Below are 24,911 nucleotides of genomic sequence, written 5' to 3'. Positions count from 1 at the left end.
ACTTTATACCCTTCATACAACGGAATCAGACTCACAGTACACTTGTGTTCTTAAACTTTGATGCTGCCTGAAATATTCCTAATTTGAGCTGATTTTAACAGAACAGCAGAACACTATGAAACATTACATAGACGCACAATAAAAACAACCCCTGTAAATGACAACCTATATCAGATAGATGGGTAATTTTTATTTATTTTTTTTTAATTTGGGGTAAGTATTAGCATAGCTGACTTTTGCAAAATTGCTAAAAAATTCCATCTTGTGAACTGTATTTTCTGGTATTATTTTGTTTCAATACTAACCACAAAACTCTATAAACAGTAAAATTTCATTAACAACTGAAGGATAAGTAAAAAGCTTCTGCGCAGTTCAAAACTTAAAAAACATTAAGTAATTCCCCAAGTCTGGCAATGCGCACAGTATGCACCTTACCTTGCTGTAAACTGCCATGAAGGTGATTAACAAATGCAGTTAATATAGTTGCCACATTCATAACTTGTGAACATTGTGCAAGACCAAGCGTAAAAAGTTCGTTCCAGCAGGCTTTTACTAATGATATGCTGTTATCCTGTCTATTAAAAAATACAATAATTTCACTTAATAAAACCAGCCATTTGCATTCACAGTTGTTTTTTTTTAATTTGAAAAACACTTCATAAAATCACTTCATCTAATTCAACCATTGCAACCAGTACCAAAATGACGCCCTGCATCAAAAATACTTTTATTTGCATGCTAGGATTAAAATACCCAGTTTAGAGTGACTTTTGTAAAGAAGTAATTTTTGTTTTAATGATCTAAAAGGAGATAGATTTGCATCCCAAAAGCAAGCTGAAGTTACAGTAAATGACAACTGTCTAGGCATATTATGTCATGCTAGTTTTCCTAGGTTTTACACTAGTTTTTGAATAACATTTACATGCATGGACAAAGAAAGTTTGCATTGTTCCTGTATTGTGGATGTAGAATAGACTCAAAGGTTGGGTTTTTTCACTTGAAATCTGGCAGGTTGGAATAATTTTTGAATTAAAAATACATGTGAAATGCAACATGTAAGAACAAGTTCTTGAGCTTCCCGACTGCTATTTTCTGTATCTCCTTCCTGTTTGGAATAAGGTTTGAAATACAGACTTCAAAGTATAAATAGAAGTCATGAGGATTTCTTTGCTGTAGGAATTAGCTCTTAAATTAAGTTTCATGTGTAGTCAGTATTTTTTTTTCATATGCTGAAGCTTAAAATTAGGGGTATCAATCCATATTCAGGCACTTCCATATTAGTAACCTAACTTTCAGTATTGCCAAGCATCAATACTCCTAGAGCTTAACAAGAGCTCAGTACCTTAAAAAGGAAATCCTACCAGTGAGGAGTCAAATTCAGGTACCATGTTTCACAGTTTTAGCCAGTAAATATAAATAATGGAAATTTAAAAGAAGCACAAGACCTATCAAAGAAGAAAAGCATATTAAAGCTAGGATTTTAACTACAAAAATACAATGGAATGGATTTTTGCAAGAACGTTGATGTAATCTTCAAGAACATTTCTGATGATTTACTGCAATACTAATACGCCAAATGACAGATTAATGTAGACCTGTCCTGTACTGGAATACAGAGAGCTCACCTAGGGCAGTATTTTTTAGTATGATCAAGTTCTTGTTATGGTAGACATGACAGTGTACATGCAGCTTCTACATGTATTTGTCACATCCCCATTCATCTCCTGTCAAAGGGACTATACTGAGGAACTGTGAAAATGAGGGCGTACTGGCTACTCAGCTGGTATGTGCGTAGATAAATGCATCATCCAGAGTACGTTTATGGCTGATCAAACTCGGACCAGAACCAGCTCATCAAACTTTAGCAGCCTCAAAAAACTAAGAGGCTGTAACCAGCTTGATGAACGTTTCAGCAGGAATCCCTCTTGCCTACAAAGATCTTCATGCAGGAAGATGAATTAAGCAGTAACTTGGCATCGTTAACTACATCAGTATGCCAAAGTCAACTATCTTGCTGCGACTAAGGAAAACATTGCCTGAGGAGGGAACCACCTGGGTACAATTATCTATTTTCCTTACAAAACCATTACTATGGTTTTGTTTTGGCTCGTCAACTCCTCTCAATTACTAGTACCATGAATTTCTCTTCATTTTTAAAGTGAAATGAGTCACCCTTCTGCAAGTCAAAATTATAGTACATAATGTGCTCAAACTAAAAAAGCTGCATTAATTTCAAATAAAACTCCACTTGAAAAAAGATAGTATTTTAAGCCCTTCAAAAGGAAAACTGTATATTTATGTTAAATGGTGTTTAAATAGACTGTTGCCCATGATCTTGACTAGCACAGGTGAATATTAACACTATTAAGACAGCCTACTCCTCCATCTATTTTTTTAATTCAAACAGAAAAATGTATCATAGTTACCTGATTTTTTTAGCCTTGCTATTGTTTAACTTTATAGAGTTTTACCTTTTCCTTCTCCAAAACACAGGCTTCAATTACACACAATATAGTATCTCTCCTTAAACAATGTAGAATCATTTGGCTTTAACATCTGAGTAAACACAAATGGTAATCACAGATCATGCTGCTTTTGACATGTTTCCTGGAAAAGGGGACAATCCCTCACTTTAAAAAGGAATTTTCTTTGCTGCCACAGTCATACACTATTTTGATATTGAATTAAAGAAAAACACTTCATTTGTGTCAGAGTTGATACAGTATCTTTATTCATTTGATGTGTCTTCATAAAATTACTTATGAAAATAACATAAATCACTTTTCCCCATGGTGTTTTGAGATGTTTTCTAATGATGATCAGCAGTGAACTACCACATTTAGTTTAAGAATTTTAAGTGATACATTGAATTCTGCTGGAAAAGCAGGATGTTATAAAAACTGTAAAAAGAATAATAAGAATTACTTTCTGGTTACAGCAATCATTTATTTTTTAAAATCCCCTGAAATTAAACAACCTCATCCTGAATGCTTGCTGAATCTAGCTAACCATTTTCTTCATACAGATTACTAAAGGCAAAATTATTACTAATAATTCACCTATAAAGATATTTGGGGATCCAGAGAGGAGCTTCTTTTTGGTGACAGCCTGATAAGCATCTTAGTTCAGGATGTAGCTATTTAAAAAATGATAGGAAGTCCTATTTACTAAAAATTTATTAAAGAAGTAGCAGTGCGCAGGCATTTGATTTGTTATAAATCTACACTTTTTTCTTTCAAAACCCAACCAAAGTACCTGAATTGGACTGAAGTTGGGAGTAGTTTTGATTCAGAAAATTTACCTTCATGATGAAGATCTACACAACAGTTTTAATCAGTAGATTTATATTTTAAAATGTCCCTGAAGAAGACAGTGAACATAAAAATTTTAAGAGTGTATATTCACAACATGAGTGGATAGAGTAACAGAACACTTACCCTAAAGCTTGGAAAGATGGAATGGAACGTGCCCAGTGCATGGACAAGAAAAGCAACCTGGAGGCAGACTCGCAGATATAGTGAACATTAAGATACTCAGGCATAGGAGAAGGCATGGTGAGCTGGCAACCAAAAAAAAAAATAAAAAAAAAATTCAAGTCAGTTATTTTACCTTCTTCATAAAAAATATGGTAAGAAAAAAATCAGCCTTAGTTTCTTTTAAGTGAAAAAGTAAAATTGTTTTTTAAATAAACATGAGATAATCCTGAAATAAAATTGAATGACTGCCTTTTTCATTATTAGCCACACTGTTATACCCTATAGTAACTACAAGGCAACAAAGAAGGCACAATTTTTGAATCTTTATCTTGGATAAATATTCATGTCTGGTACACCTGGAGATGGAAACTCCCAAATAAAATGTAACTTCTGAGACACTCTCAAAGAATACAAGTTTTAGAAGAATCATTGTAATTAGAATGAAGTTGCTTACATTTATATATAGATAAATACATAAAAAGTACAAACACAGAAGCATCATTACTTTCTAAGGCTTCCCCGATAACAGTGGAATAAGTGGCCTGAAAAATTAAAGGAATTACCACAATTCCTGGGGAGAGTGTGCGTGTGGGAGTTCTATTTCAAAAAACATCTTTTTTTTGTATTTTGTTTAATAGAACAGAAAGGAAGAAGCTAATAATGATAATAATAACAATAACAAAATGACAATAATAATAAAAGGATTGGAATATACAAAACAAGTGATGCACAATGCAAATGCTCACCACTCACCAACCGATGCCCAGTCAGTTGCCAAGCAGTGATCCCCCCGGGCCAACTCCCCCCAGTTTATATACTGGGCATGACGTCACATGGTATGGAATACCCCTTTGGCCAGTTTGGGTCAGCTGTCCTGGCTGTGTCCCCTCCCAACTTCTTGTGCCCCTCCAGCCTTCTTGCTGGCTGGGCATGAGAAGCTGAAAAATCTTTGACTTAGTGTAACAACTGAAAACATCAGTGTGTTATCAACATTCTTCTCATCCTGAACCCAAACCATAACACTATACCAGCTACTACAAAGAAAATTAACTCCATTCCAGCCGAAACCAGGACACCACACTAAACTAGGGTATATACACAAAGGAGACAAATACACTTAAGAGTCTCAAAATCCAGTTGCAGATTGCATCAGATCCACCTGTTAACAAGTGAGAATGTGGATAATGACTCTCTCCTTTGTGCGACACTTGTCTGTGTAAATCCTTTTGCATGGATTACCCTGTATTTTTAAGGTAAGAAGCTATAAAATAAATAGTGCAGCTAAACCACTGAAGAGCTGTACATTTTCCCAAAGGAGGAGTTAACCAGTGAAAAAAAGTGAAGCATTCATTCAGAAATGAATGCCAATACCTGAACAAATATTTATTCTTCTAAGAAATTCAAAATAAGATTTAATCAGGTCATTATTTTACATTACTATGTTAAAATGGTTATAAACAGTCAACAGTATAAAAGTCTTAAGTACCCTGAATGCTACATGTGCATCACTGAGTAGTGGCCCCTCTATTTCAACGATATTCATGCCTGTTTCTCCACCAATCAGCTGTACACTGGCTTCAATACTTTCAGCGTTCTGGCACGCTGCACTCTCTCCTGGATTTAATGCTTTTGCAAGAGTATCAAATGCCCTGTAAGATCACAACAAACAAACAAACAAAAGAAAATAAGATTTCATTTCAGAGACTGTTTCAATTCAGGAGGAACCTGCAAATGTCTGAAACCTGTATTCAAATGTCCGTTTCAAAGAACTAGATTTGGAAAATAAAAGTCAGTAGCATGCTTTTCCTGACACTCCACTGAACAAAATCCCTGAAAACTCCAACTTAGAGTGGCTCTGAAACAAAAACTAGCAGCAGATCCTGTTCACACTAGTTGCCAACAAATTCACAGTTTTGACATACTGATTGTGCTGCTGAATCACAGTTTGCCTTTCAAGATCTCTTTAGTGATGTTTACTGAGAGTGCTGGCATGAGCATTTTGAGGAGGTGATCATCAGGCTGTTGTTAAAGCAACTTAATGCACATATAAATTTTGCAGATTTTTGCTGCTATGAAGCACAAACAGAATAAGCTTTCTTTTTTTAAAGTAATGAGTTGTGGTTAGGTTATTCAACTTAATTTGAAAAGACTGTTTTGAAATACATAAGAGAAAGCACTTTCATGCTTTCAATATCGTCCTTTGTACCCTTTGATGGGGGGCAGTGACTCCCATCACATGCACAAATGTTACGGGGGAGATGTCAGGTCAAGCACAGACATATTACTCATTATTTTGCTGCCTGATAACAGATCTGTTGGTTTTTTGTTCATGAATACACCTGAGAACCACAACTGATATATCTTCAATCAAAAATATACAGACTTGATCACTGCCTACAGACAGATGGCATATCCTGAGAGCAGTATAATTTGTATACAGTGCTGCATGAGAAACTTATGCACTGAAGTCTGAAAACTTCACAAAAGCTGATTATCAGCTTGTATGCAGAGCTGGTTCTCAATTTATAGAGACTTGTTTATTACCACAGAATCTAAAATTACTGATTTAATGCCAAAGTCTGGAGTAGAACTTTGCTACCTTCTCTTGCCGCACGCTCCATCGCTATCTAAATTCATTCACAAGCTCAAAAAATCTAAATGTTTACTGTGTTTGATATAACCATTTGCAATCACACAAAACATCATAATAAAAGAGCTGCTGACACTGCCTTAGGCTTGAGATGGTAAATGAACTAGTTTTGGGTCCTACACTAGGTTGTATACCTTACTGTATGGGTGAGGCATGTGCAAGTGGACTACACAGATATACCTGGGATGTTTTCTGTCTCCGGTATACAGAAAGTAGGCATAAAGGGAATACATTCACGGGTAAGCTCTAGAAGCTGTGTGATTGGACTCCTGCTAGGAGATCTGAGTTTCAGGTCCTGCATGGATCACTCTTGGCAGCCTTAGGTAGAATAGGCAAACCCAGCAGCTCAGTGACAGCTGCTTCTTAGGAAAAACTGGATCTCTGCAGGGCTCTTCATGTAGCAGGGACAGAAATGTAAGAGAGGAACAAGATCTCTCCTTTCCCCAAAAGGTAAATGTCATATGCACCTGCCACGATCCTGTATTTATTCAACTATAGGCTGAAGAGTCCTTTTTAAATAGGGTAGGCAGGTACACTGGTTAACCATGTCTGCCCATGATACTGTGTTTCCAACTCAGGCTTGAATGTTGGCTTTCAAAAAAATCTTCTCCATCCTATCTCATAAACTGGCAGTAGTACGCCAGCAGAAGTCAGTACAAGCTTTGCTTCCTCATGGCTCAGCACTGTGGGTTCTTTTCATATATGAAGCCCCAACATGAGCAATGACTGCAAGGTAAAACACAAAGGAAAAGAGAGTCTAGAACAAAGCTTGCCCAGAAGGTACAAAAACCTAGCCCACAAAGTGAGAAAAAAGGTATAATCAACATTAAAATACGTGGTACTGATTGATATCCTTTGCTAGAAACTACTTTGGTTCTCTTTTCGTCAGGCTCAGTTAATAACAGATATATAGGACTGCTGATAAACTGTAAAAAATTAACATAGACAATGAAGCCATTAGAGGACAAGGCATATAACGTTACAATATAAAAGCAGCAGAATGCTAGCAGCAAAGTTGTACACTAAATTCGTGTCAGCAAAAGTGAAAGCTTAACTGCTGTAGCTGCAAACAATGAAATATAATACATGAAAAACAGATGGGTAAAACTTGCTTCCCCAAATCCCTTAAACTCCTTTTCTTCAGTTAACATCTGTGTCTGTTAGATCAAGCTGGCATAGGGTCTGGCAAGGAAAGCAATGATTCAGATAAAAATTTTAGTTTCTGCTTGGGTAACAACTTCCCTTTCACAGGAATATTGAACCTCCCCACTGGAAATCTATTAAGTAACCTACTGGACAAGAGTACGCATTAAGCTGAGTCAGAGCTTTTTCAAGCTCTCTGGCTGAGAGAACTTGATGCGTTTTCATAGACAGATTTCTAAAACAGAACAGAAACACTGAAGTTGGGAAAAGCAAGCATCTGAAAGTGCTAGGAAACAAATGAAAGATTACTACATCTTTTTGAACAGCTATAGTATTGAGTGAAGTTTATCAGCATGTACAACAATTCTTACATTCTTTACCTAGCAGGACACAGCAAAGGCCCGAATCAGCACATATATAAAGTCACATTGACTTTCTACGCAGCATATAAAGAAAGGAGCAGAACAAATGCATTCTGCTTGCAATTATACAAAGCAGTAGAGACCACAGAGGAAATCCTGTATTTCAGTCAGTACAAACTACTTCACTATACACCAGTCTTTTTTTCCTTGATGGATTTATTCCACATACACATATTCAAAACAGTGTGTACAATGTAGATGGTGTGTAAAGGAATATTGCTGCGACAGCTGTCAGAAGCTTGCATGAGATGACAACCAAGGAAGAACATGATTGTGATTGATGGAATTAACTGAGTATGTACTACACAGATTATCTTACACATATGCTCACCAAAATGGCTTAGTTAAAACCCATGTAAGACACAAGTTTGTAGGATACTCAATGAATGTATTTGTATTGATGGTGAGAATTCTGTTACTTCTCCTGTGTAGAAAGAAAATGCTTTTCAAGCTTTTAAGGTGATTAAGTTACAGGCATTAAACTACTTACTTAGATGAGATCTCTAAGAAACAGTTTTCCAGGATGATACAAAGTACTAAGACTACAGTACAAGATCAAACACACGTTATATTAAGGCCAAATAAGAGGTAAGAAGATCAGCTGTAAGATTTACTTTGAAATTCATTTCAAGTACAAACAATTAAAAGTATTTATTTCTCAAATGGAACTTCCTTATGATTTCACTTGGAAGAATCTTACAAGATTTATGTTCTATATGAGCTTAGGCTGTTATTGCTATTGTTCTTAATGCAGATAAATTTCCTACACTCTGACGATTTAATTAATGGTCTGAATTGATGGAGACCTTCTTGAAAAAAATAATATTTTCAAGTGTAATGTGCCTTACCTTGTAACATCACTACTAGCTTGTTCTTCTTGCTGGAGTTCAGATAATGATGCATCTCCATTACTTAAACTCTCAATCATAGATAGCTCTGTACTGCTTTGTGACATGTCTTTGCATTTACTGAGATTTGCTAATGAAGTCACCACATTCGCCAGTGTACTTAAATCTCCCTGACATGCTTCAACCTAAGGGAAAAGTATAGCTTTTAATTCTCTCATATTGGCAGCAGTTAACTTGCAATAGAAGAATTTAACTTTTACATAAATGAAGAATTGAGCATATGAATAGACCTGTAAGAAAATTATTGTTTTCAGTAAATGGGTAATCATAATGCAGCAATTAGACACTACACTGCTTCTAAAATATCAAATGTTTAGACATTTACTTTTACAAGTAATAGCTATCTACTTCTTTCAGAAAGAATGCTACAGATGGTAAGCAAGTGCAGAAAGAGTATTTATCATCTCTACTCGCTAGTCAGTCACCAGGACTGTAAGACTGCACTAGATAATATTTTTAGATCTTCCTTCCTTGTGTAAATGAGTCAGTAGTAATAGGGTAGGAGAATGTTTGAAAAGAAGGAATGGATAAAAAGTCACCTTCAAAAGCAAGCAGAAAAAGAATTTTACAGCAGCCTTTTTGGTTTTTATGTCTTTATTTAATTGCAAGGGAACAAGGTGATTCAGTACTGACCAGCAACTCAGAGAGGCAGTAAGATGTTTCCCACCCTGCCTCAAAAAAAAAAAAAAAAAAAAAAAAAAGGGAGAAAGTGCATGATTATAGACAAGTATGCTGCTGCTAACACCAGCATGCTATATGTCATTTAGCTTGCACTGTCATACTCTACAGAGCGAGCCAGAAAAGTGAAATGGAATAAACAACTTTTGATGGGGCCCTTTGTAGACAGAACAAGCCAGGCACAGTATGAGGTAATTTAGTATCAGCTAGAAAAATACAAGAGCTTCCTTTTCTACTGTGCATGTATAGGGAAGTTACCACATGGCTTTAGTGGATCAGTAAGTGTAACAACATGGAAACAAAGGAAAACCAGCTCAGAAATAAGATCGTTGCCAAGATAGCTTTTATTAGCTTTGCAAAAAAATTAGCGATCTGGGGGAAAAAAACCTAGCAGTATTTATGAAATGCACTGTGATAGTGCCATGTAAAGTTCTGCAAACATCTCACTTCATTAGTACAAAAGAAATATCCAAGTGTCACGATTGCCCAATACAAAGAAAAATAATGCAGTCCTTAAAGCTCTCTAAAAACGTGGAGGAAGGCATTTACTTTGTAGAGCTTTTAACATTTTTACTATGCAAGGCTAAGTACATGCTCGTGAAGAGAAGGCATTTGCAACACCGGCTAATGCTGTAAAGGAGTGTTTTAAAAATGAATTTAACAAAACAGAAGTACAACAAAACAGAACACCCTTCCCTCCCTGCATACACAATTACAGCAATCAACTCTACTTAATGTATCAGTCATATAATCATATACCTTATCTGGAGTCATCAGCACAGTAGGCTCACTTTTTATTGCAGACTGATGAATGTTAACAAACATTCCCGATTCCAGCAGACCTGTTGATCTGACACAAAACACCACACGTTTGCATTTTGATTAATTTTAAAATTAATTTTTCCTGTTTCAGGAAACAGAGATAGCTGCTTCTGAGTAGAATTTACCTTGCCGTTTCATTATCTGTTACAAAAGTTGGAGTTGCAGCTAATGGACTACGAAGATCTTTCCGAATGTAGATCTTTTCTGTAGAAGCTGCACAGTTTGAAGATTTTTCTCTTGACACTTCAATAGGTTTCCTTTCACACTGCACAGCTAACAAAACAATATGCAACTGTTAAGTCATATCCCAAATTACAGACTATATTGTACTACACATAGAAACTGTTTAAACCTATAAAGAGAATCCTGAATGTTCATTATTTTAAAACACAAAGGCAAATAGGAAAAAACCTTAACTTTTCTTCAATTACGCAGTTTTGGAAAATGTGTAACTAAAGAAAAAAAATAAAAACTTTCAAGTTAGTAGTAGACTGTGATGCTATTTGAATTTTTACATTGATAAGTATCATAAAACCAAATGTAGTAATATCATCACGTATTGACAATGCCATTACAGCTAGCCTGTAACCCACGAACAGTGCTTTGAAAGGGTGGGAGGTGGAGGCAAAAGTCTTTTATATTCCTTTGCTAACCCTGTGCTTGCTAGCTGGATCTGAGTTTGCTGAGAAGGGGCCGAGACTTCTTCAAGGGACAAATAACCCCACTGAGGGAGCTACAGTACAAGACAGCACTGAGTTTTCTTCCTTCTCCCCACTCCACTGCGGAATGAGATTCTTATCCCAAAACAATCCCCTCCTCCGCTCAGTATTTCCCCACGACCCAGAGATCATTTTCCTGCCTTCTGACCCCCAAGCCCAGTGATTTTGTTCTGCTTGAGAAGTCTTCTGTGCAGGCGCAAAGTACTGCCAGCTGAACTAGAGGGTAAAGGGGTGAAGATCCACTTTCACCACCCCAGCTTTTCCTCCCTTTCTGAATTAATTTCCTTTGTGCTGCAACAGTGTTACTGGTTTCACTGATAGAAGCAGGGCTGTAGGGAGGGGAACATCCACAGAGGTTCAAGAAGGTCAGCAAAATTGAGCTGGATGGCAGAGAGCAGAGCATAAGACTAATACTGTGCATAAAGGAACAGCATGGCAGTATCAGGGCTGAAGAATTCATGTATTGCTTGATTTTCTGCGTATTTAGTATTCTAACCCTGCTGCGGTATTGCAGTATCACTACATCCAATGTATGGAAATCTAAAAAGGAACTTGAAATTTGCAGGAATCGGTAAGAAGTGAACTCTAGATGGCTATGGGTCTCAGCCTTGTGAATAACTGTCTGCTTTGCCAAAAGTGAATAGCAATTGCCAGTAATCTCAGTTGTGGAAAAAGTGACAAGAAGGTAGGATTCAAAAAATTCAGTACCTTAATTTACGCATAGAAAAATTGAACTGCATGTCTAAAAAAGCAAAGATGGAGACATGCTTGACATTTGCCACCTAAGAATAACAATTCATTCACTTCAACCACATACAATGTGCTTATGAAGTTTGTCAAGCGATATGCATGCTTGAAAACATTTCAGACTTCTGATACACCAAACTTGTACGGTTCTTTAAAGAAAAAAGATACAATGATTTAAACATATAAAAATCAAGATAACAATTTGTATTAATACAAAGCATATCTTTATTAGCACAAACTTTAACATAGCTGCCAGCTAAAATAATTTACAGTTATTCAGACTTACAATCTTGTTTCATCCCAAACGCGATGCATCTCTGCAGTCTACAGTACTGACATCGATTCCGGTGGTGTTTGTTAATGACACAGTCTTTTGTTCCTCGACATGAATAAACTAAATTCTTCCGTATACTCCTTTTAAAGAATCCTTTGCATCCCTCACAAGTTACTGCTCCATAGTGACGCCCTAGTTACAGAACAACATAAATCATGACATTGATTTTACACTCTAATATTATTTTTTTAGAGTTTATATTTATTAAAAACAAAGCATTTGCTATTTTACCCATAAAAAGAACACTTTTTTTACCAATAGGTACAGATCTTAAAATATATTGTGGCTATAAACCAACATTAAAAAGCAAGTGAACCATTTTTCTAGTTCAAAGTAGTTAAACAGGACAAACTTTACAAATAGGCAAGTTGCTTATTAAATTCTTGCTGAATCTGTTGACAGCAGTGTTAAAAAAAGCTAAGAAAACAGGTTAGCAAAAACACAGAAGAAACTCTTTTAATTTATACATTCTTTAGCAATTTTTAAAAAATGTCCCTACAGTCAAGCCCTGTTATTGCTCATTACAAATTCAGCTATCGAAATTGAATGCATTAAATCTAATGGAAGCATGGAAAGTGCAAACATGGCATTTGACAGCAGTAGGTAATCACTTCAAAGCTTTACTTTCACCTTTCATTTTTCTAACAGGGTAACAGTACATCTTTAGTTCTTTCATTAAACCTTCAGTGAAAGAATAATCTAAAATAGCTAACTAATTTTTTAAAAAAATAATTTCTTCTGTGAATTTTCTAATATACAATACTAACATACAAAAATTTCTAGGATATACTGCAGATAAAAGTCAAGTTTAAAAAATCATTTTTCAGAAGTATATTGTTTTGATTCTGCTATAGCACAAAATACAAATATTACCAAAAAGTACTGGTTTTGATTAAGGCATGCTTGGCAATTCCAACGATTTTATTTCTATGATCCTGAAGAAAAAATAAGAATTCTAAACCCAAAGATCATTGAAGAACACTCAAAATACATACTGCAGAGGCACTAAGGCTGCTCTTTGAACTAAGTAGGGCACATTACAGAAATAAATCTCAAATATGAACTAATTTAAGGGAAAAAATATTTTTAGATTCTTTCATCACAAACTTTTTTTTGGCTACATCAACCTCACCGGCTTGAAGTTTCTAGAATTCCGATAGGTGTTCTTGATTCCTTTATCACAATCATATTACCACACTATTAAAATGTGAAATTTATAAAGCATCGCATATATTAAAAGAATATTACTAAGGGAATCATTTTAACAGCAGATGGATCGTGAATACTTGATATCCAACCTGCAAAGCACCGGGGCTGCTTCTTCACCTGCTTTTTGACATAGATTCTTAGACTCCAGCTTGGAGGTGTCTGCAAAGCAGTTTGCACGACACCGCTTGTCACACAGGAGGCTCCCCAAAACCTGCAGCTGCTCAGGGAAACATGGCACTCTCCCCAAATTCACCACCACTGCTCGATAGCCCTGGGTCAGGACAGGAGGAATAGCTCCTGGGATCTCCAGCCTCCCAAGGAATACTCCAGCCCTCCAGTAGGGAGCCAGAGGAGTCTTGCCAGCTGGAGCAGACCAACCAGATATTTGCCTTGTGTTTGGCAGAAATTTCCTTTGAGATGGGTGAAGTCTAATGTGTATTTAGAGCTCTAGAAACTGTATTTTTAATGCTCAACTTTGCCGCAGTAGAAAAGTTTTAATTGGTTTTATTTCTAGGAAGTTTCCTCCCCATTCTACTACTCCTCATGATGATATCCTATCATTAACTACTTATTCTCAGTGGCTCCCCATTTTTATACACTTCATTCCCACCGCTTCCCAAAAGGAGCATTTAACTGCAGCTGTCATGTTTTCACATTACTGGAGGCCCATCATACAGACTTCACTGACAAACCATAAGACTCTTCTAATGGAGCAACCATTTCCCTACTTACACTAATTTTAGCTAAGTAAGTAGAGCAAAGTTAAATGTCTCATCTCTCTTACAGCCCATTATCTTCCTTAACAAAGAAAGTGCAAAGAAAAAGGAGCTTTCAGCTAAACCATGCTGAGGAACAGCCCTTGTAGTTCTCTCCCTCTTTTTATTTTTTTAAATAAAAAAGAAAAGACATCATCTCAGTAATTCCAACTCTGACAGATCTGGAACACCTGATGGCAGGTGCACATGCAAAGGGAATGTGGGAGATGGAGTTCTCTGGTGCACTGCTCCCACTATACTTCTTTCCAGTCTCTTATTATCATAACACAAAATTTAGTGCATGAAAACATTTTGCTTTTCTTACCTTAGCACTCTACTTTGGCAATACATGAATATACCATTCTTAAGCTTATTTTTTACTGGAATTATAATGCTTCTTTAGGATTTTAATAATGGTAAGAGTAGTGTATCCTTTCTGTTTGTGCATCTATAGAGAGATATATACATGTATACGCATGCAAATTGTTATATAGCTTCAGAAGAATTTTAAACTGCTTTTATAAAATTGCACGACCTTAAAAAAAAAAAGAAAGAAAAAAGTAAATACCTGATGCCTTGTCTCCACACACAACACACAGATCAAACACTTTGTTTAGGCCCTGTTCATTGGGGGAGTTGTCAGTTAAAATCTGGAAAAAAGTGTGAAAGAATTTCATTTTTCTTTTTCTTAACATGAAGAAAGATTAAAATATATCTCATGCTTGTGGTTTTTCTCTAAGACAGGGAACCAAATCTACAAAGTATAAGGTTTTCTTGCCTACATTTTACAGTCTTCATAGACACAAAGGAGCTACCTGCCATGCTACTGTGTTTCTTTTCAGGATGGAACAAAATTTTACTTGTAATACTTCTGAAAAGAATTCAAGATTCCATTTATCTAAATACTAATACTGCAAAATGGTCTGACACTTTGAAAAACATTTAGCATCTACATATTCTTACCTTTTGTTCAATTTTGTATTTTATATCCTAATGACTTGTTCATAGTACAAAACAGTCTGAAGCATTAAACAGACTGAACAAAAAAATCCCTTGTGAAGGCTACTATGTCTACATTCAGGTTTATTAACCCCTTTTTTTATAATACACATAAATAGTGCACCAACAGAAAATGTACTCTGGACACTACCATTAACTATCAAGTAGTATACAGTTTGGCTTTCAGTAACAGTTTGACATTATTACAGTATTCTTGTCTTGTCTCATTCATTTATCTCTGGTACCTGTAAAGCTTAATTCAGCACACGATTAGAACCCCAGCACTACAGGGTAGGCACTACAGCCTTCCATTTGATCTTTGAAAACTCCATCCCACTGACATAAATAAAGCACCACAAAAATTCAAGTTAAAAAAGGAACACACATATTATGAGTAACAACCAAACATCATCTTGACAATTATGTAAAGCAGAAAAGAAAAAATTATTCTTCACATTAAAAACAGATTATAGTTTCAAAGTTTTAAGAGTTTCTAACTTCTCCTGTGTATTACTGGGAAGTCAGACTCTCTCATTCTTGCTTTGCATATTCAAAACAGGACCTCTGATAAAAAGAAAGACAACGTACCAAAAGAGAAAGTACCCTGTCTTTTATAGAGAAAACTAAGAAATCACTTTTTTTAGAAAGTTTGGAAGAGAGTTTAGGCGACATATATGGGAATGTTTAACAAGCATACTTCTTCCTAGTTAGCTTTTGTTAACAATACTGTCTCAGAGTTTCATCTATTAAGTTTTGTTTTAATATAACACCTTTTTAAGAAAAATAATATTGATGAGTTAAAAGAATATTAACCATTCATTCCTTCCTAATTTCCATTATTAACATTATGTATTTTCATGACACTATATAAAATATATATAAACAAATTCTAAGTCCTTCCATAAATGAAACCTGCACTGAAACGGGAAGTTCCACATAAGGAAGGACTACAGAATTGGGCCCATGAGGAGATAAAAATCCCAGACTCAGAGAACTCATCAACTGACCTTGAACATGAAGAATAAAAATTGGTTATTAAGATGAAGAAGAGCCACTGAAGGTAAAATAGATGATGGGAGAAAGGGCCTTGCCAAATGAGTCAATGTAAAGATAAGATGCAATAGTTTTTTTGCAGAGCAAATGAATGGGCATTTCAAGTGAAGGCTACAGAAGAACAACAAAAAGGGTGAAATTGCAGATGAAAAGATCATTTAGGGGAGAAAATATGAAAGATCCCAAAGAGGATGAGTTGAACAACAAAATGGTACTCTGTATTTCACGAACTTTAAGTGGAAAAAAGAAATCTCCACCCATACATATTAGCTGACAATAGAACAATCTAAGTAAAGTGACAGAATACTCTGTTGCCTCTCAAACTAACCTATTTTGCCCAAACTGTACAGTCAGAACTAGAGCTTTCAATTTTTTTGTCCAAACTTCCTCCATTCCTGAATTTTGCCTTTTAAACCAATGTGGCACACTTCTCATCTCTTAAGTTGCCTTGGGAAATAATTTTTTTAATATGGATTACTTCAAATCATATCCCACTGGTTTATACTTTTGTTGAGGTTTACCTAAAATACAAAGTGTATAAACATGCTTAAATGCCTCTCAATAGGATTGGCTTTTGCTATCGCTCTCCTATTCATAGCAATCAAAATCTTTGCAGCAAGGACCTTGGATGTCCATTTGCAAAGATTTGTGAGTTTCAAAAAAAAGTATGTAATATATAACACAGATGTTTCAAGCTTACACAACATGTGGGTAGCGAATCAGAGTAGTGGACTGGCTCCCAGAAGAGCACAAATTAAAAAGATGTCTTCAGCTGAAAAGAGATTACTTGAAAGAGGATATAATAGTGATTTATAAAAACAAGAGGATCCTTTATAGCTCTTTCTTATAGTGCAAGAGGCACTTAATTAAATACTTCTCTCAGAAGATCAAATGAACTGAAGTATTCTTTGTACAACATACAATTATATTATAGGATTATACAGACAAAAGCATATATGGTCTATATAAATAACAAAAAAGGTTGTTAAACTTTAGTGGCTGCCATCAAATATGACGGTCTCACTGCAATCTGCAAATCAGGAGGTTGCTCTAAATCATCAGCTAATGGAATTGAAAGGATATGCTCGGAACGATCATTATTTGCTTGTCCAGTTTTTAATAATTTTCCTTAAGCAACTGTTTCTGGCCATCATTTAAGTGTAAGATACTGGACTAAAGGGACTGTAGCTATCCTAACGCTGTCTGGCCTGCCACATTGGTGTATTTTAACAGCAGCATAAACGTACATGGTTAAACAATATGCAATAACTACACTTTAGCTGGAATGCAGTAATCTCCTACTTCATGCTGAAGAAGCTCACATCTTGCAAGTCTTCTGCGCATCTTCTTCATGTTCATCACATCAGTGCCATCCCATCCTTGCCAGGTGAGGAAATGGGGCAGAAAGCTTGGAAGTTGGAGCGTGAGGACTAAGGGGGCCAGTTTAGGGAGTTACAATCCTGACTAGTTACAATCTCACATTAGTAAACCCAAAATCTTTAGTGTTATTTTCCCACCCCCACTGAGTAATTTACTTCCCTGCTGAATAGTGTCTCTGAGAAACTACCTTGGAGTACAATTCACACAGCTGAACAGTAGTTACAACAGCGTACAAAAAGGAAAACAAGCAGAAGGAAATGTTAAGTGATAAGACAATGGAGAAAAGAGTAAGTTTTTCAACAATACATGAAAACAGATGGAGAGTCAATGAAGCAGAAATGAAGAAGGACTGTTAGTATGGCAAGAGCTGGAAATGACAATAAAAATAACAGTATTCTTTCTAATGTCATGAGCCAGGGTATAAATTTTAAAAGCAATAAATTTACAAAAAAAAAAAAGTTTTCTTCATAATTTCTAAGTATCCATGCTGTGTCCTAGTACAAGGAAAAGTATATCATTTTAAAAAAAACTCAAAAAAGGAGAACCCAAACAGACATATTTGGAAATAAAACAACTCTCCTTATCCCACTTGAACCAAAATTATGAAATAAAGTGGATTATCTACCTGGATGTGTTGTGCAGATATATCAGGGGATGCAAAAAACAGTTGGTTGACACCTGCAGCATCTGGAGTTGCTAGGATAACTTTTCCTGGAGTGGAATCTTGTCTGGCAAGGATCACCTTGCTTGGGGTAGAGCCATCATGATTTGTTAAGATGAACTGCTTGCCTGCTGAGCTCTGATCAAGTGCTGTAACAATCTGAATCTTCTGGCCCGTCTGCTGATCTGTGACAATCTAATAATACATTTATCTCAAATCGTTATGGTAATTTAAGTTCACCTTTGGGGCCCGATCCGGGCACTCGAAGAAAACGGGAATTCTGCTTTTGACATTTGTAAAGCAGGATCATCTTCCCCTCTGTCACACAAGAGTGAAGTAAACTCAGGCGAAACCTTGGATTTTCATTGTATTTTAAACACATTTCAATCAAGGGTGTTTGAAGTCAAAACCTGAGTTCATACTCAAGTTTTACAATTGGCCCATGCTTGTACAACACTACTGAAACCCTTGACAATTCTAGCATCCAGAATTTGAAGTATGTGCGTAGCTCAGCCCTAGGACCCATCAGGTTATGAGAAATCTTAACTCTTGAATTCACTGCATACCACGTGAAGTGCTTAGCACCTCCCAGGTTTGGCTGCTTAACAAAAAACTTCTTAAAAACACAAATGTAGACTTCCAAGTGAAAAAAGTAAGCATCAAACAGCAAGAAAAGCAATAATCTTGTTGCACCTGTATATACATTTTAGGCTTCATTTGGGGGGGGGCTTTTTTTTAACATAGATATTCCTAAATAAAGTAAACCAGAATCTCTCTCCCTGCCATTTTTTCTTTTTTTTTTTTAAAGGAAAAACTTATTTTCATGTTTCATTTCATTATCAAGAACAGACCTACAGACTGTTTTTTCCATTTTATCCCTATTTTCAAGCACAAATACAGCAGCACTTTATTAAATAATCCTCCACTAAACTCCATTTTTTGGCATCTTTGTCAGAAGATTATAATCCTCAGAGAAAATAATCAAGATTCCATAAATCTTCTATTATAAATCTCACTTTTAGTCACTTGCTGCTTTTCTCCATCAAAAGGCCTATATGGAAGACTGCCTCGTTTATTCTGGAGAATAAGGAGAATCATCCTACAAGGACTGTTTCCTGCAAACTATTTTTTGAATTACAGATCAATAAAATAGCTCCTATTAATTTTTTTTTTGTACCTATAACCAAACATTTATGTCCATCTATCCATCCCTAACATTTATATGGTCCTTATTACTGATGAAATTATTTATTTTATGGTCTAACACTTATCATAACTAGTTTCATGTAATTAGGGCAGCAATATTAATTATAATTTCTAGGTGGAAAACAGGGGCACAAAGAAACTGAATGAGGCACAATTTCACACAAGTCTTTATCAAATTTGCTATTGCACCTTCACAACTAGCTTACTACTTTCTCTAAATGTTCAATATACTTAAATTTTTTTCAAAAACCTGTGTATAGCTTATGTTTTAAAAAGATAAGCAGTGAGAGATAAAAATTATTGAGTATCTAATTTCAGCAGTTATAAATCAATATTGCCACTTTCAAATATTCAGAAATTATGAGTTTCAAAATATACAAAAGGAACGTGTTTCCTTCGGGTGGCCTTCTGCTATTAACATTTTAATGGATCAAATTTCAAATTTTTTTCTCTGCAAAACACAATTAAAAGCTTATTTAACAGAGAAGTTCAGGTAAGATGATAGAATTCCAGATGCTAAAGATATAAGAAAAGAATGTAAATTATCATGAGATTTGGGGTGTAGGGTGGGAAGACAATGCAAAAGCTCACAATAGTTATCAACATGATTAATACAGGGTTTCCCATTCAGTTGTCCGGGACCACAAGTGACTACAGTAGTTCCTTATTTCTCCTTTCAATTCCTTTATGTTGGTTCTATATTCTTTAGAAGGCAAACTTCCTTGCCCTTTTAATTCCCTTCTTTGCCTAACCTCCCCCTTCCATTACCTTTTTCTTCACTGACAAACTTTATTTCTCCTGTGTCATTTCCGGTATTTTCGAAGTAGCTGATGGTCCCTTCCCTTTCCCTCCAAACACATCTACTTTATTGGGATTAGGAGAAATCCAATGCATGTTATCCTCAACAGGGTGCACAAACATACAAAAGCCAAACACAGAATATTGTGCTGTTTCTTGAATTTCTAGACCTGCTCTTTGAAAGACACTCTTATCTAAAATCTCCCTATCAAAATTTAAAAGTGCAACTACGTGTACATCAAAAAAGGAATATACTTGATCTAGTTAAGTTTATACAAAGTATAGTATAAAACTAACTCAAAAAATAGCATGTCCCAAACAGAGAAGATGAAAATCTGAACTGAAGTTGAAATGATTTTTTTGGATATATATGCTAAACTATCTTTTTTACTATTGTAGTCCAGGTCTATAATTTAAAAAAGGTATGTATTTGTAGATAAATATGGCAGGACAGTAGGCAGAAGAACCATTGCTACTTCGCACAATTCACTTCACCTCCTGTTTAACAAAGTGTCCTAATTCTTCGAATGGCTTCCTGCAATTCTAGAAGGATGCCCAGGTAGTTTTCACTACATGATATAGTAGGTCTAGTGTTACCTTAATATCCATACAAAGCTATTCAATCTGCAGAAATGGTTTCTGCAGCTGTCAAGCATTTGACAACTGACAGAGCGTAAGAGAAAGCAGTTTAAACAATTAAGCCCAGTCTGTCTACAGCTGACCTCGTATGGCCATATACCTGCAAAAACTCCACCTAAGTTGCAGTGGGACTCTGAAAAGTGGAGCAGTTCACCAAAGTATAACAACTTGCAGTACCTAAATGTTGACATAAGAGAAAGAAATAATCAGAGGGAAAAAGAAAACCACTTATCTTCTCAAGGGAATCCATCAGGGCTCAGTGACAACACATGATGTTTCTTAATAATCTAAAATTCAGTATTGCTAAAGGGATAATGTTCTAAAACAGGAATATATTAATTCAGGATTGTCTGCTTAAAAAATATAGTTCCCCCATGTATTTCCTTTAAGCACCCTGACGATAATGGCGGATAGTATTTTCCTTTATTGCTTTTAATTAAGCTTTGTCCACTAACAAGTTTTGACTTCCATTTGAACATCATTTCAATAAATTAAATCCCTCAATAATTCTGTGTTCCTATTTTAGGGGGAAAAAAAAGTGTCCAAACACAGACGACTAATCCACTTGTTTATAACAGAGCCAGTTTTGAACAGAAATGTCTGTTTAACAACAAATGTGACGTTCAAGTTTTATCCTAGAGAAATGTTATCATTCCATAAAAAGGATGACTAATGAAACATGTTAAAGAACATTTTACTGAGGAATTTGTGTTTCAAGATTTCAGATAATTATTTATGTGCATTTAACAATAATAAAGGAAAAAATATGGATTGAAAATATAAACTCAAAATGATCAATTTAACATTTATTTCGAACATTTCACTGAGATGTACTCGTTCCTACAAACTGCTTTACTCTTCACATAAATTCTGCTTTGAGGAAAGTTTTCATTACTAAGTTCTATCTCATATCTAGTTTATTATTATTGATTTTGGTGACAGGTTTGTAAATGCCTGTTGCAGGAAGGATGCCACTCGACTGAGTGCTGTTCCACACATATCAAGAGACAACCCACTGCCTCAAAGCACTCACCATCCACTTTGAAGCAAGAATCAATGAGTGTGGTGGAAAAAGACAAGGGGCAAAGTAGCTGGCTTAGAAACAAGTGATCTTCCAGCTACATGAGACAATGAAAAACTATATAAAGGTCCCTGTCCCTAGAAATACAATTCTACTATGTTGATCATTTGGAGTAATTACAGTGCCCAACCAAAAGTAGTTGTCCCCCCACAAAAAACCTGACACAGAAGGGTTAGATGTCTGCCACTGGCTTTGAACCAACAGAACTGTCCTGCTGTTCAACAATAAAGGCTCATGGGGTTTATGTCCTCGTCCCACATTCAGACCCTGATGCTGAAATTACATTAAATGGCTTCACGCTACAGGGACTTCATTAGCATACAGATATTAACAATGAAAACAGAGGATAAAGAGATGGCTGTTTATTGATTAACATAAATTAGATAATGGAAGGTACAGCTGTACACAAAGCATAGAAAAGGAGCGGAGGTAGCTGAAAGACTGAAGATCTACTGGATAGATGAGACTGGTACCAGGACTAGACCACAGATAGGGGGTGATAAAACAAAACAAAAGATCATGTAAGGGAGGGCGGTTGTGAAGAGTCTTGGAAGGTTAAAAGCTTGAATGCAGTGCATCGAAATGGGAAAAAACAGTGGAAAATGTTGAAGAGTGAAGCCAGCAGAAGAAAAATCAGCCAAGATTATACTAGCAGCTGGCTCACTTAAATTAGTGGTTTTGTATGCAACAACATATATCTGAGAATATTTTAAAAATTTATTCTGCAGCTGATATTTTTCTCTAGGATGAAATTTAAAAATAAAATGTTTGCAAGGACTTGCATTGACTTTTAAGGGATGAAATATAAAATTCCATTCCCCAAATCCTCTTCATCTCTCTATACACATATATATGTTGATTTAACTACCTACATTGCCAAAAACTTCATACCCTCACTTGAATTGGAGATTATTACCTGGCCAGGCTATGAATTAGCACACCAGGACATATAACATTGGTTGGGACAACCAAAAACCAGTATCCTTCTCAGACATTAGGTTGCCTTGCACTTTTTCATGATTTGTATTGACAATACAATGCAGTATTCCCCTCCCTCCCTGCTCCAAAATGTAGATATGTTCCAACAACTCAGATGAATTACTAAATCTAAAAATTATTCAGCTTTTAAGGAGCAGTATCATTACGGTATTGGGAAAAGTCTTTTTCTGTTCAGTGGTTGTAATTTTTTGCAATCTTAAAATTCTTAGGAGAAAAAAAAGGGAAAAAAAAGGGGGAAGCACTGGAATTCCTGTTTCTGTAGAAGTGGTTTCTGCCACCCAGGGCTGAATATTTACATTCAAGCAAATAATATGAACCAAATAAGAAAGAACCGTATGTGAAAACTCGCAGAAATAAATAGTTCATATCTGCTTTTAAAATATATCGGATGAAGCATACCTGTATACGTTGTGGTAGAGAGAGGCCTGAATCTGCAGGGACAATCTGTATTCGTTGTGGTGTCCCATCCATTAGTGTTTGTGTAACAGCTCCCTGGGAATGGGTAACCTAGAAAGAAGAAACAAATGTAATGGATTGGCAGTGGATACACTACCTTAAGGATGGATACACTATCTTAACGGATGAAACCTTAAGGTTTCACCAACTTCTCATATCTCTGCACAAAGCTATGGGAAGTCAAACACTCTTACCGTATAAGGAACACAAATGCTTGTAATCTAATTTAATAGCTTAATTTTGCTAGTTAGAAAATTGCTTGTTTCACTGTTTTAAACCCATTTTGAAATACCTTCCAATTTGAAATTTAGAAACACGTTAAGTAAAACAATTAATTGTTGACAAGTCCATGTAAGTCAATCAGACTGAATATTTATTACTGTTGATGTTCATGAGACACAATACCTTCCATCATAGCTGTGCTACATTTACACTAAAATACTTTTACCTTAATGGCTTACTTAAAGTGACAAAAGAATTTTTGGTGTGGAAACACAGCAATTGGCCTTTTCTGTTCTGTCTTTCTGTTAAAGCAGCAAACCAGAACAACAGAATTCTATCCTGGGGAACTATCAAGAAAGTTAGAGAAAATGAATGTTGGCAGGCAGTGTATCTTAAACCAAATTTAAATCTCTGTGTGAATGCTCTCAGACACAATTTCTGGAAGTGTTTTAATGATTATAAATATTTTAAAAATTCTTTACATGCTTTAGCCATAGGTATATAGGGGAAGGTATTATTCATTACATTTTTTGTCAGTAAAAAATTAAGAAGTAGAGCTGCTATTTGTAAAGGCTTGAAGAGAAAGGCCAGACTTTTTGTAGTACAAAGGAAGTTTGTCTTCATAGAGTTTACAGATACCTTCAAACTGAAATTTTTGTCTTAAATTCCCAAGTAACTCCCCAAACTTTTTGCAGTTCAAAAACTCTGGAACATCCTGCAATTCTGTATTAATAATAATTCCCAGTATTTACACCACCATAAAAATGCTCCTCTTCAACTGCCCCCCCCCCCCCAAGAATTAATATAGAAAATATATTATCTATATGGCAGTAAAGGTACTGTTTCATAACAGGTTGAGAACTTTTTTGTTCCTCCTGGATCAGCTTCCTGATTTTGCAACCATACCGCCATGTAAATGCTAGTACCAGCAGAAGAAAGGAGGCAAGAAGATGCAGTTGGAGATGAGCATGAGAAGGGGAAGGTGCGGTGGGTAAGACTTCCCCTTACAGCAGAAATAGAAGCTCCCATCAGCCTAAGCTGATTTTGAAATTTTATCCATAAAGGCATTACTTTTGCTACCAGTCTCAGCTCTCATAACCTACTTGCTCCTACCCCTTCAGCTTGGTAGGTGAAACTGGTTGGTTAGTCATTCAGTGATCTGGAATAGGACACTGATGCAGGTTAAAAAGCAGCCCAGCAAACAGACAGACAAACAAAGGCTATTCTTAGCATAGCTCAAACCTTCTATCCAGATCTCCACAATGCTCAGAAGCAGACGCATCAGAGCAAATGAGAGAGTGGGATTAAGCAGCTGGGGGGATCGCTTAAACTGCCAGCACCATCAAAAGAAATGCTTGTCAAACCACTGCCCAAGCCATTTTCAAACACTGCTTTCTAAAAATACCCGATTTTTCATGAGTATGAATACTTTCCACATTCAAACACTTCATCTGCTTCTTTGCTTAAGTAAAGGACAAAGAAGCGTTCATTATACAGCAACATTTACAGTTTGGAAGAGATGCTTTCAACCACTAAAATTCTGCATCAGCCTTT

General features: G+C 35.8%; 1 protein-coding gene across 14 annotated transcripts in view; it reads right to left on the bottom strand.

Moving 5' to 3' along the window:
* Positions 1-24,911, bottom strand: part of NR2C1 (nuclear receptor subfamily 2 group C member 1) — a 49,110-nt gene that overhangs the window by 5,705 nt on the left and 18,494 nt on the right. For 10 of the 14 annotated variants that reach the window (XR_012654481.1, XM_075058066.1, XM_075058060.1 and 7 more), the window contains 10 exons: positions 23,079-23,186; positions 17,921-18,151; positions 14,432-14,513; positions 11,852-12,031; positions 10,225-10,372; positions 10,037-10,127; positions 8,540-8,724; positions 4,963-5,125; positions 3,438-3,559; positions 436-575 (listed from right to left, as the gene is read on the bottom strand). Coding sequence is in view for 13 of the 14 variants with exons in the window: in XM_075058060.1 (XP_074914161.1) it covers positions 436-575; positions 3,438-3,559; positions 4,963-5,125; positions 8,540-8,724; positions 10,037-10,127; positions 10,225-10,372; positions 11,852-12,031; positions 14,432-14,513; positions 17,921-18,151; positions 23,079-23,186 (1,450 nt within the window). In the remaining variant the exon portion in view is untranslated. The remainder of the gene's footprint in view (positions 1-435; positions 576-3,437; positions 3,560-4,962; positions 5,126-8,539; positions 8,725-10,036; positions 10,128-10,224; positions 10,373-11,851; positions 12,032-14,431; positions 14,514-17,920; positions 18,152-23,078; positions 23,187-24,911) is intronic. The other 4 variants (XM_075058069.1, XM_075058067.1, XM_075058068.1 and 1 more) reach the window with 1 other exon arrangement.

This window comes from Buteo buteo, chromosome 26 (genome assembly GCF_964188355.1).
Source record: "Buteo buteo chromosome 26, bButBut1.hap1.1, whole genome shotgun sequence".
Lineage (NCBI taxonomy): Eukaryota > Metazoa > Chordata > Aves > Accipitriformes > Accipitridae > Buteo > Buteo buteo.
This window is presented reverse-complemented; position numbering and strand designations above follow the sequence as displayed.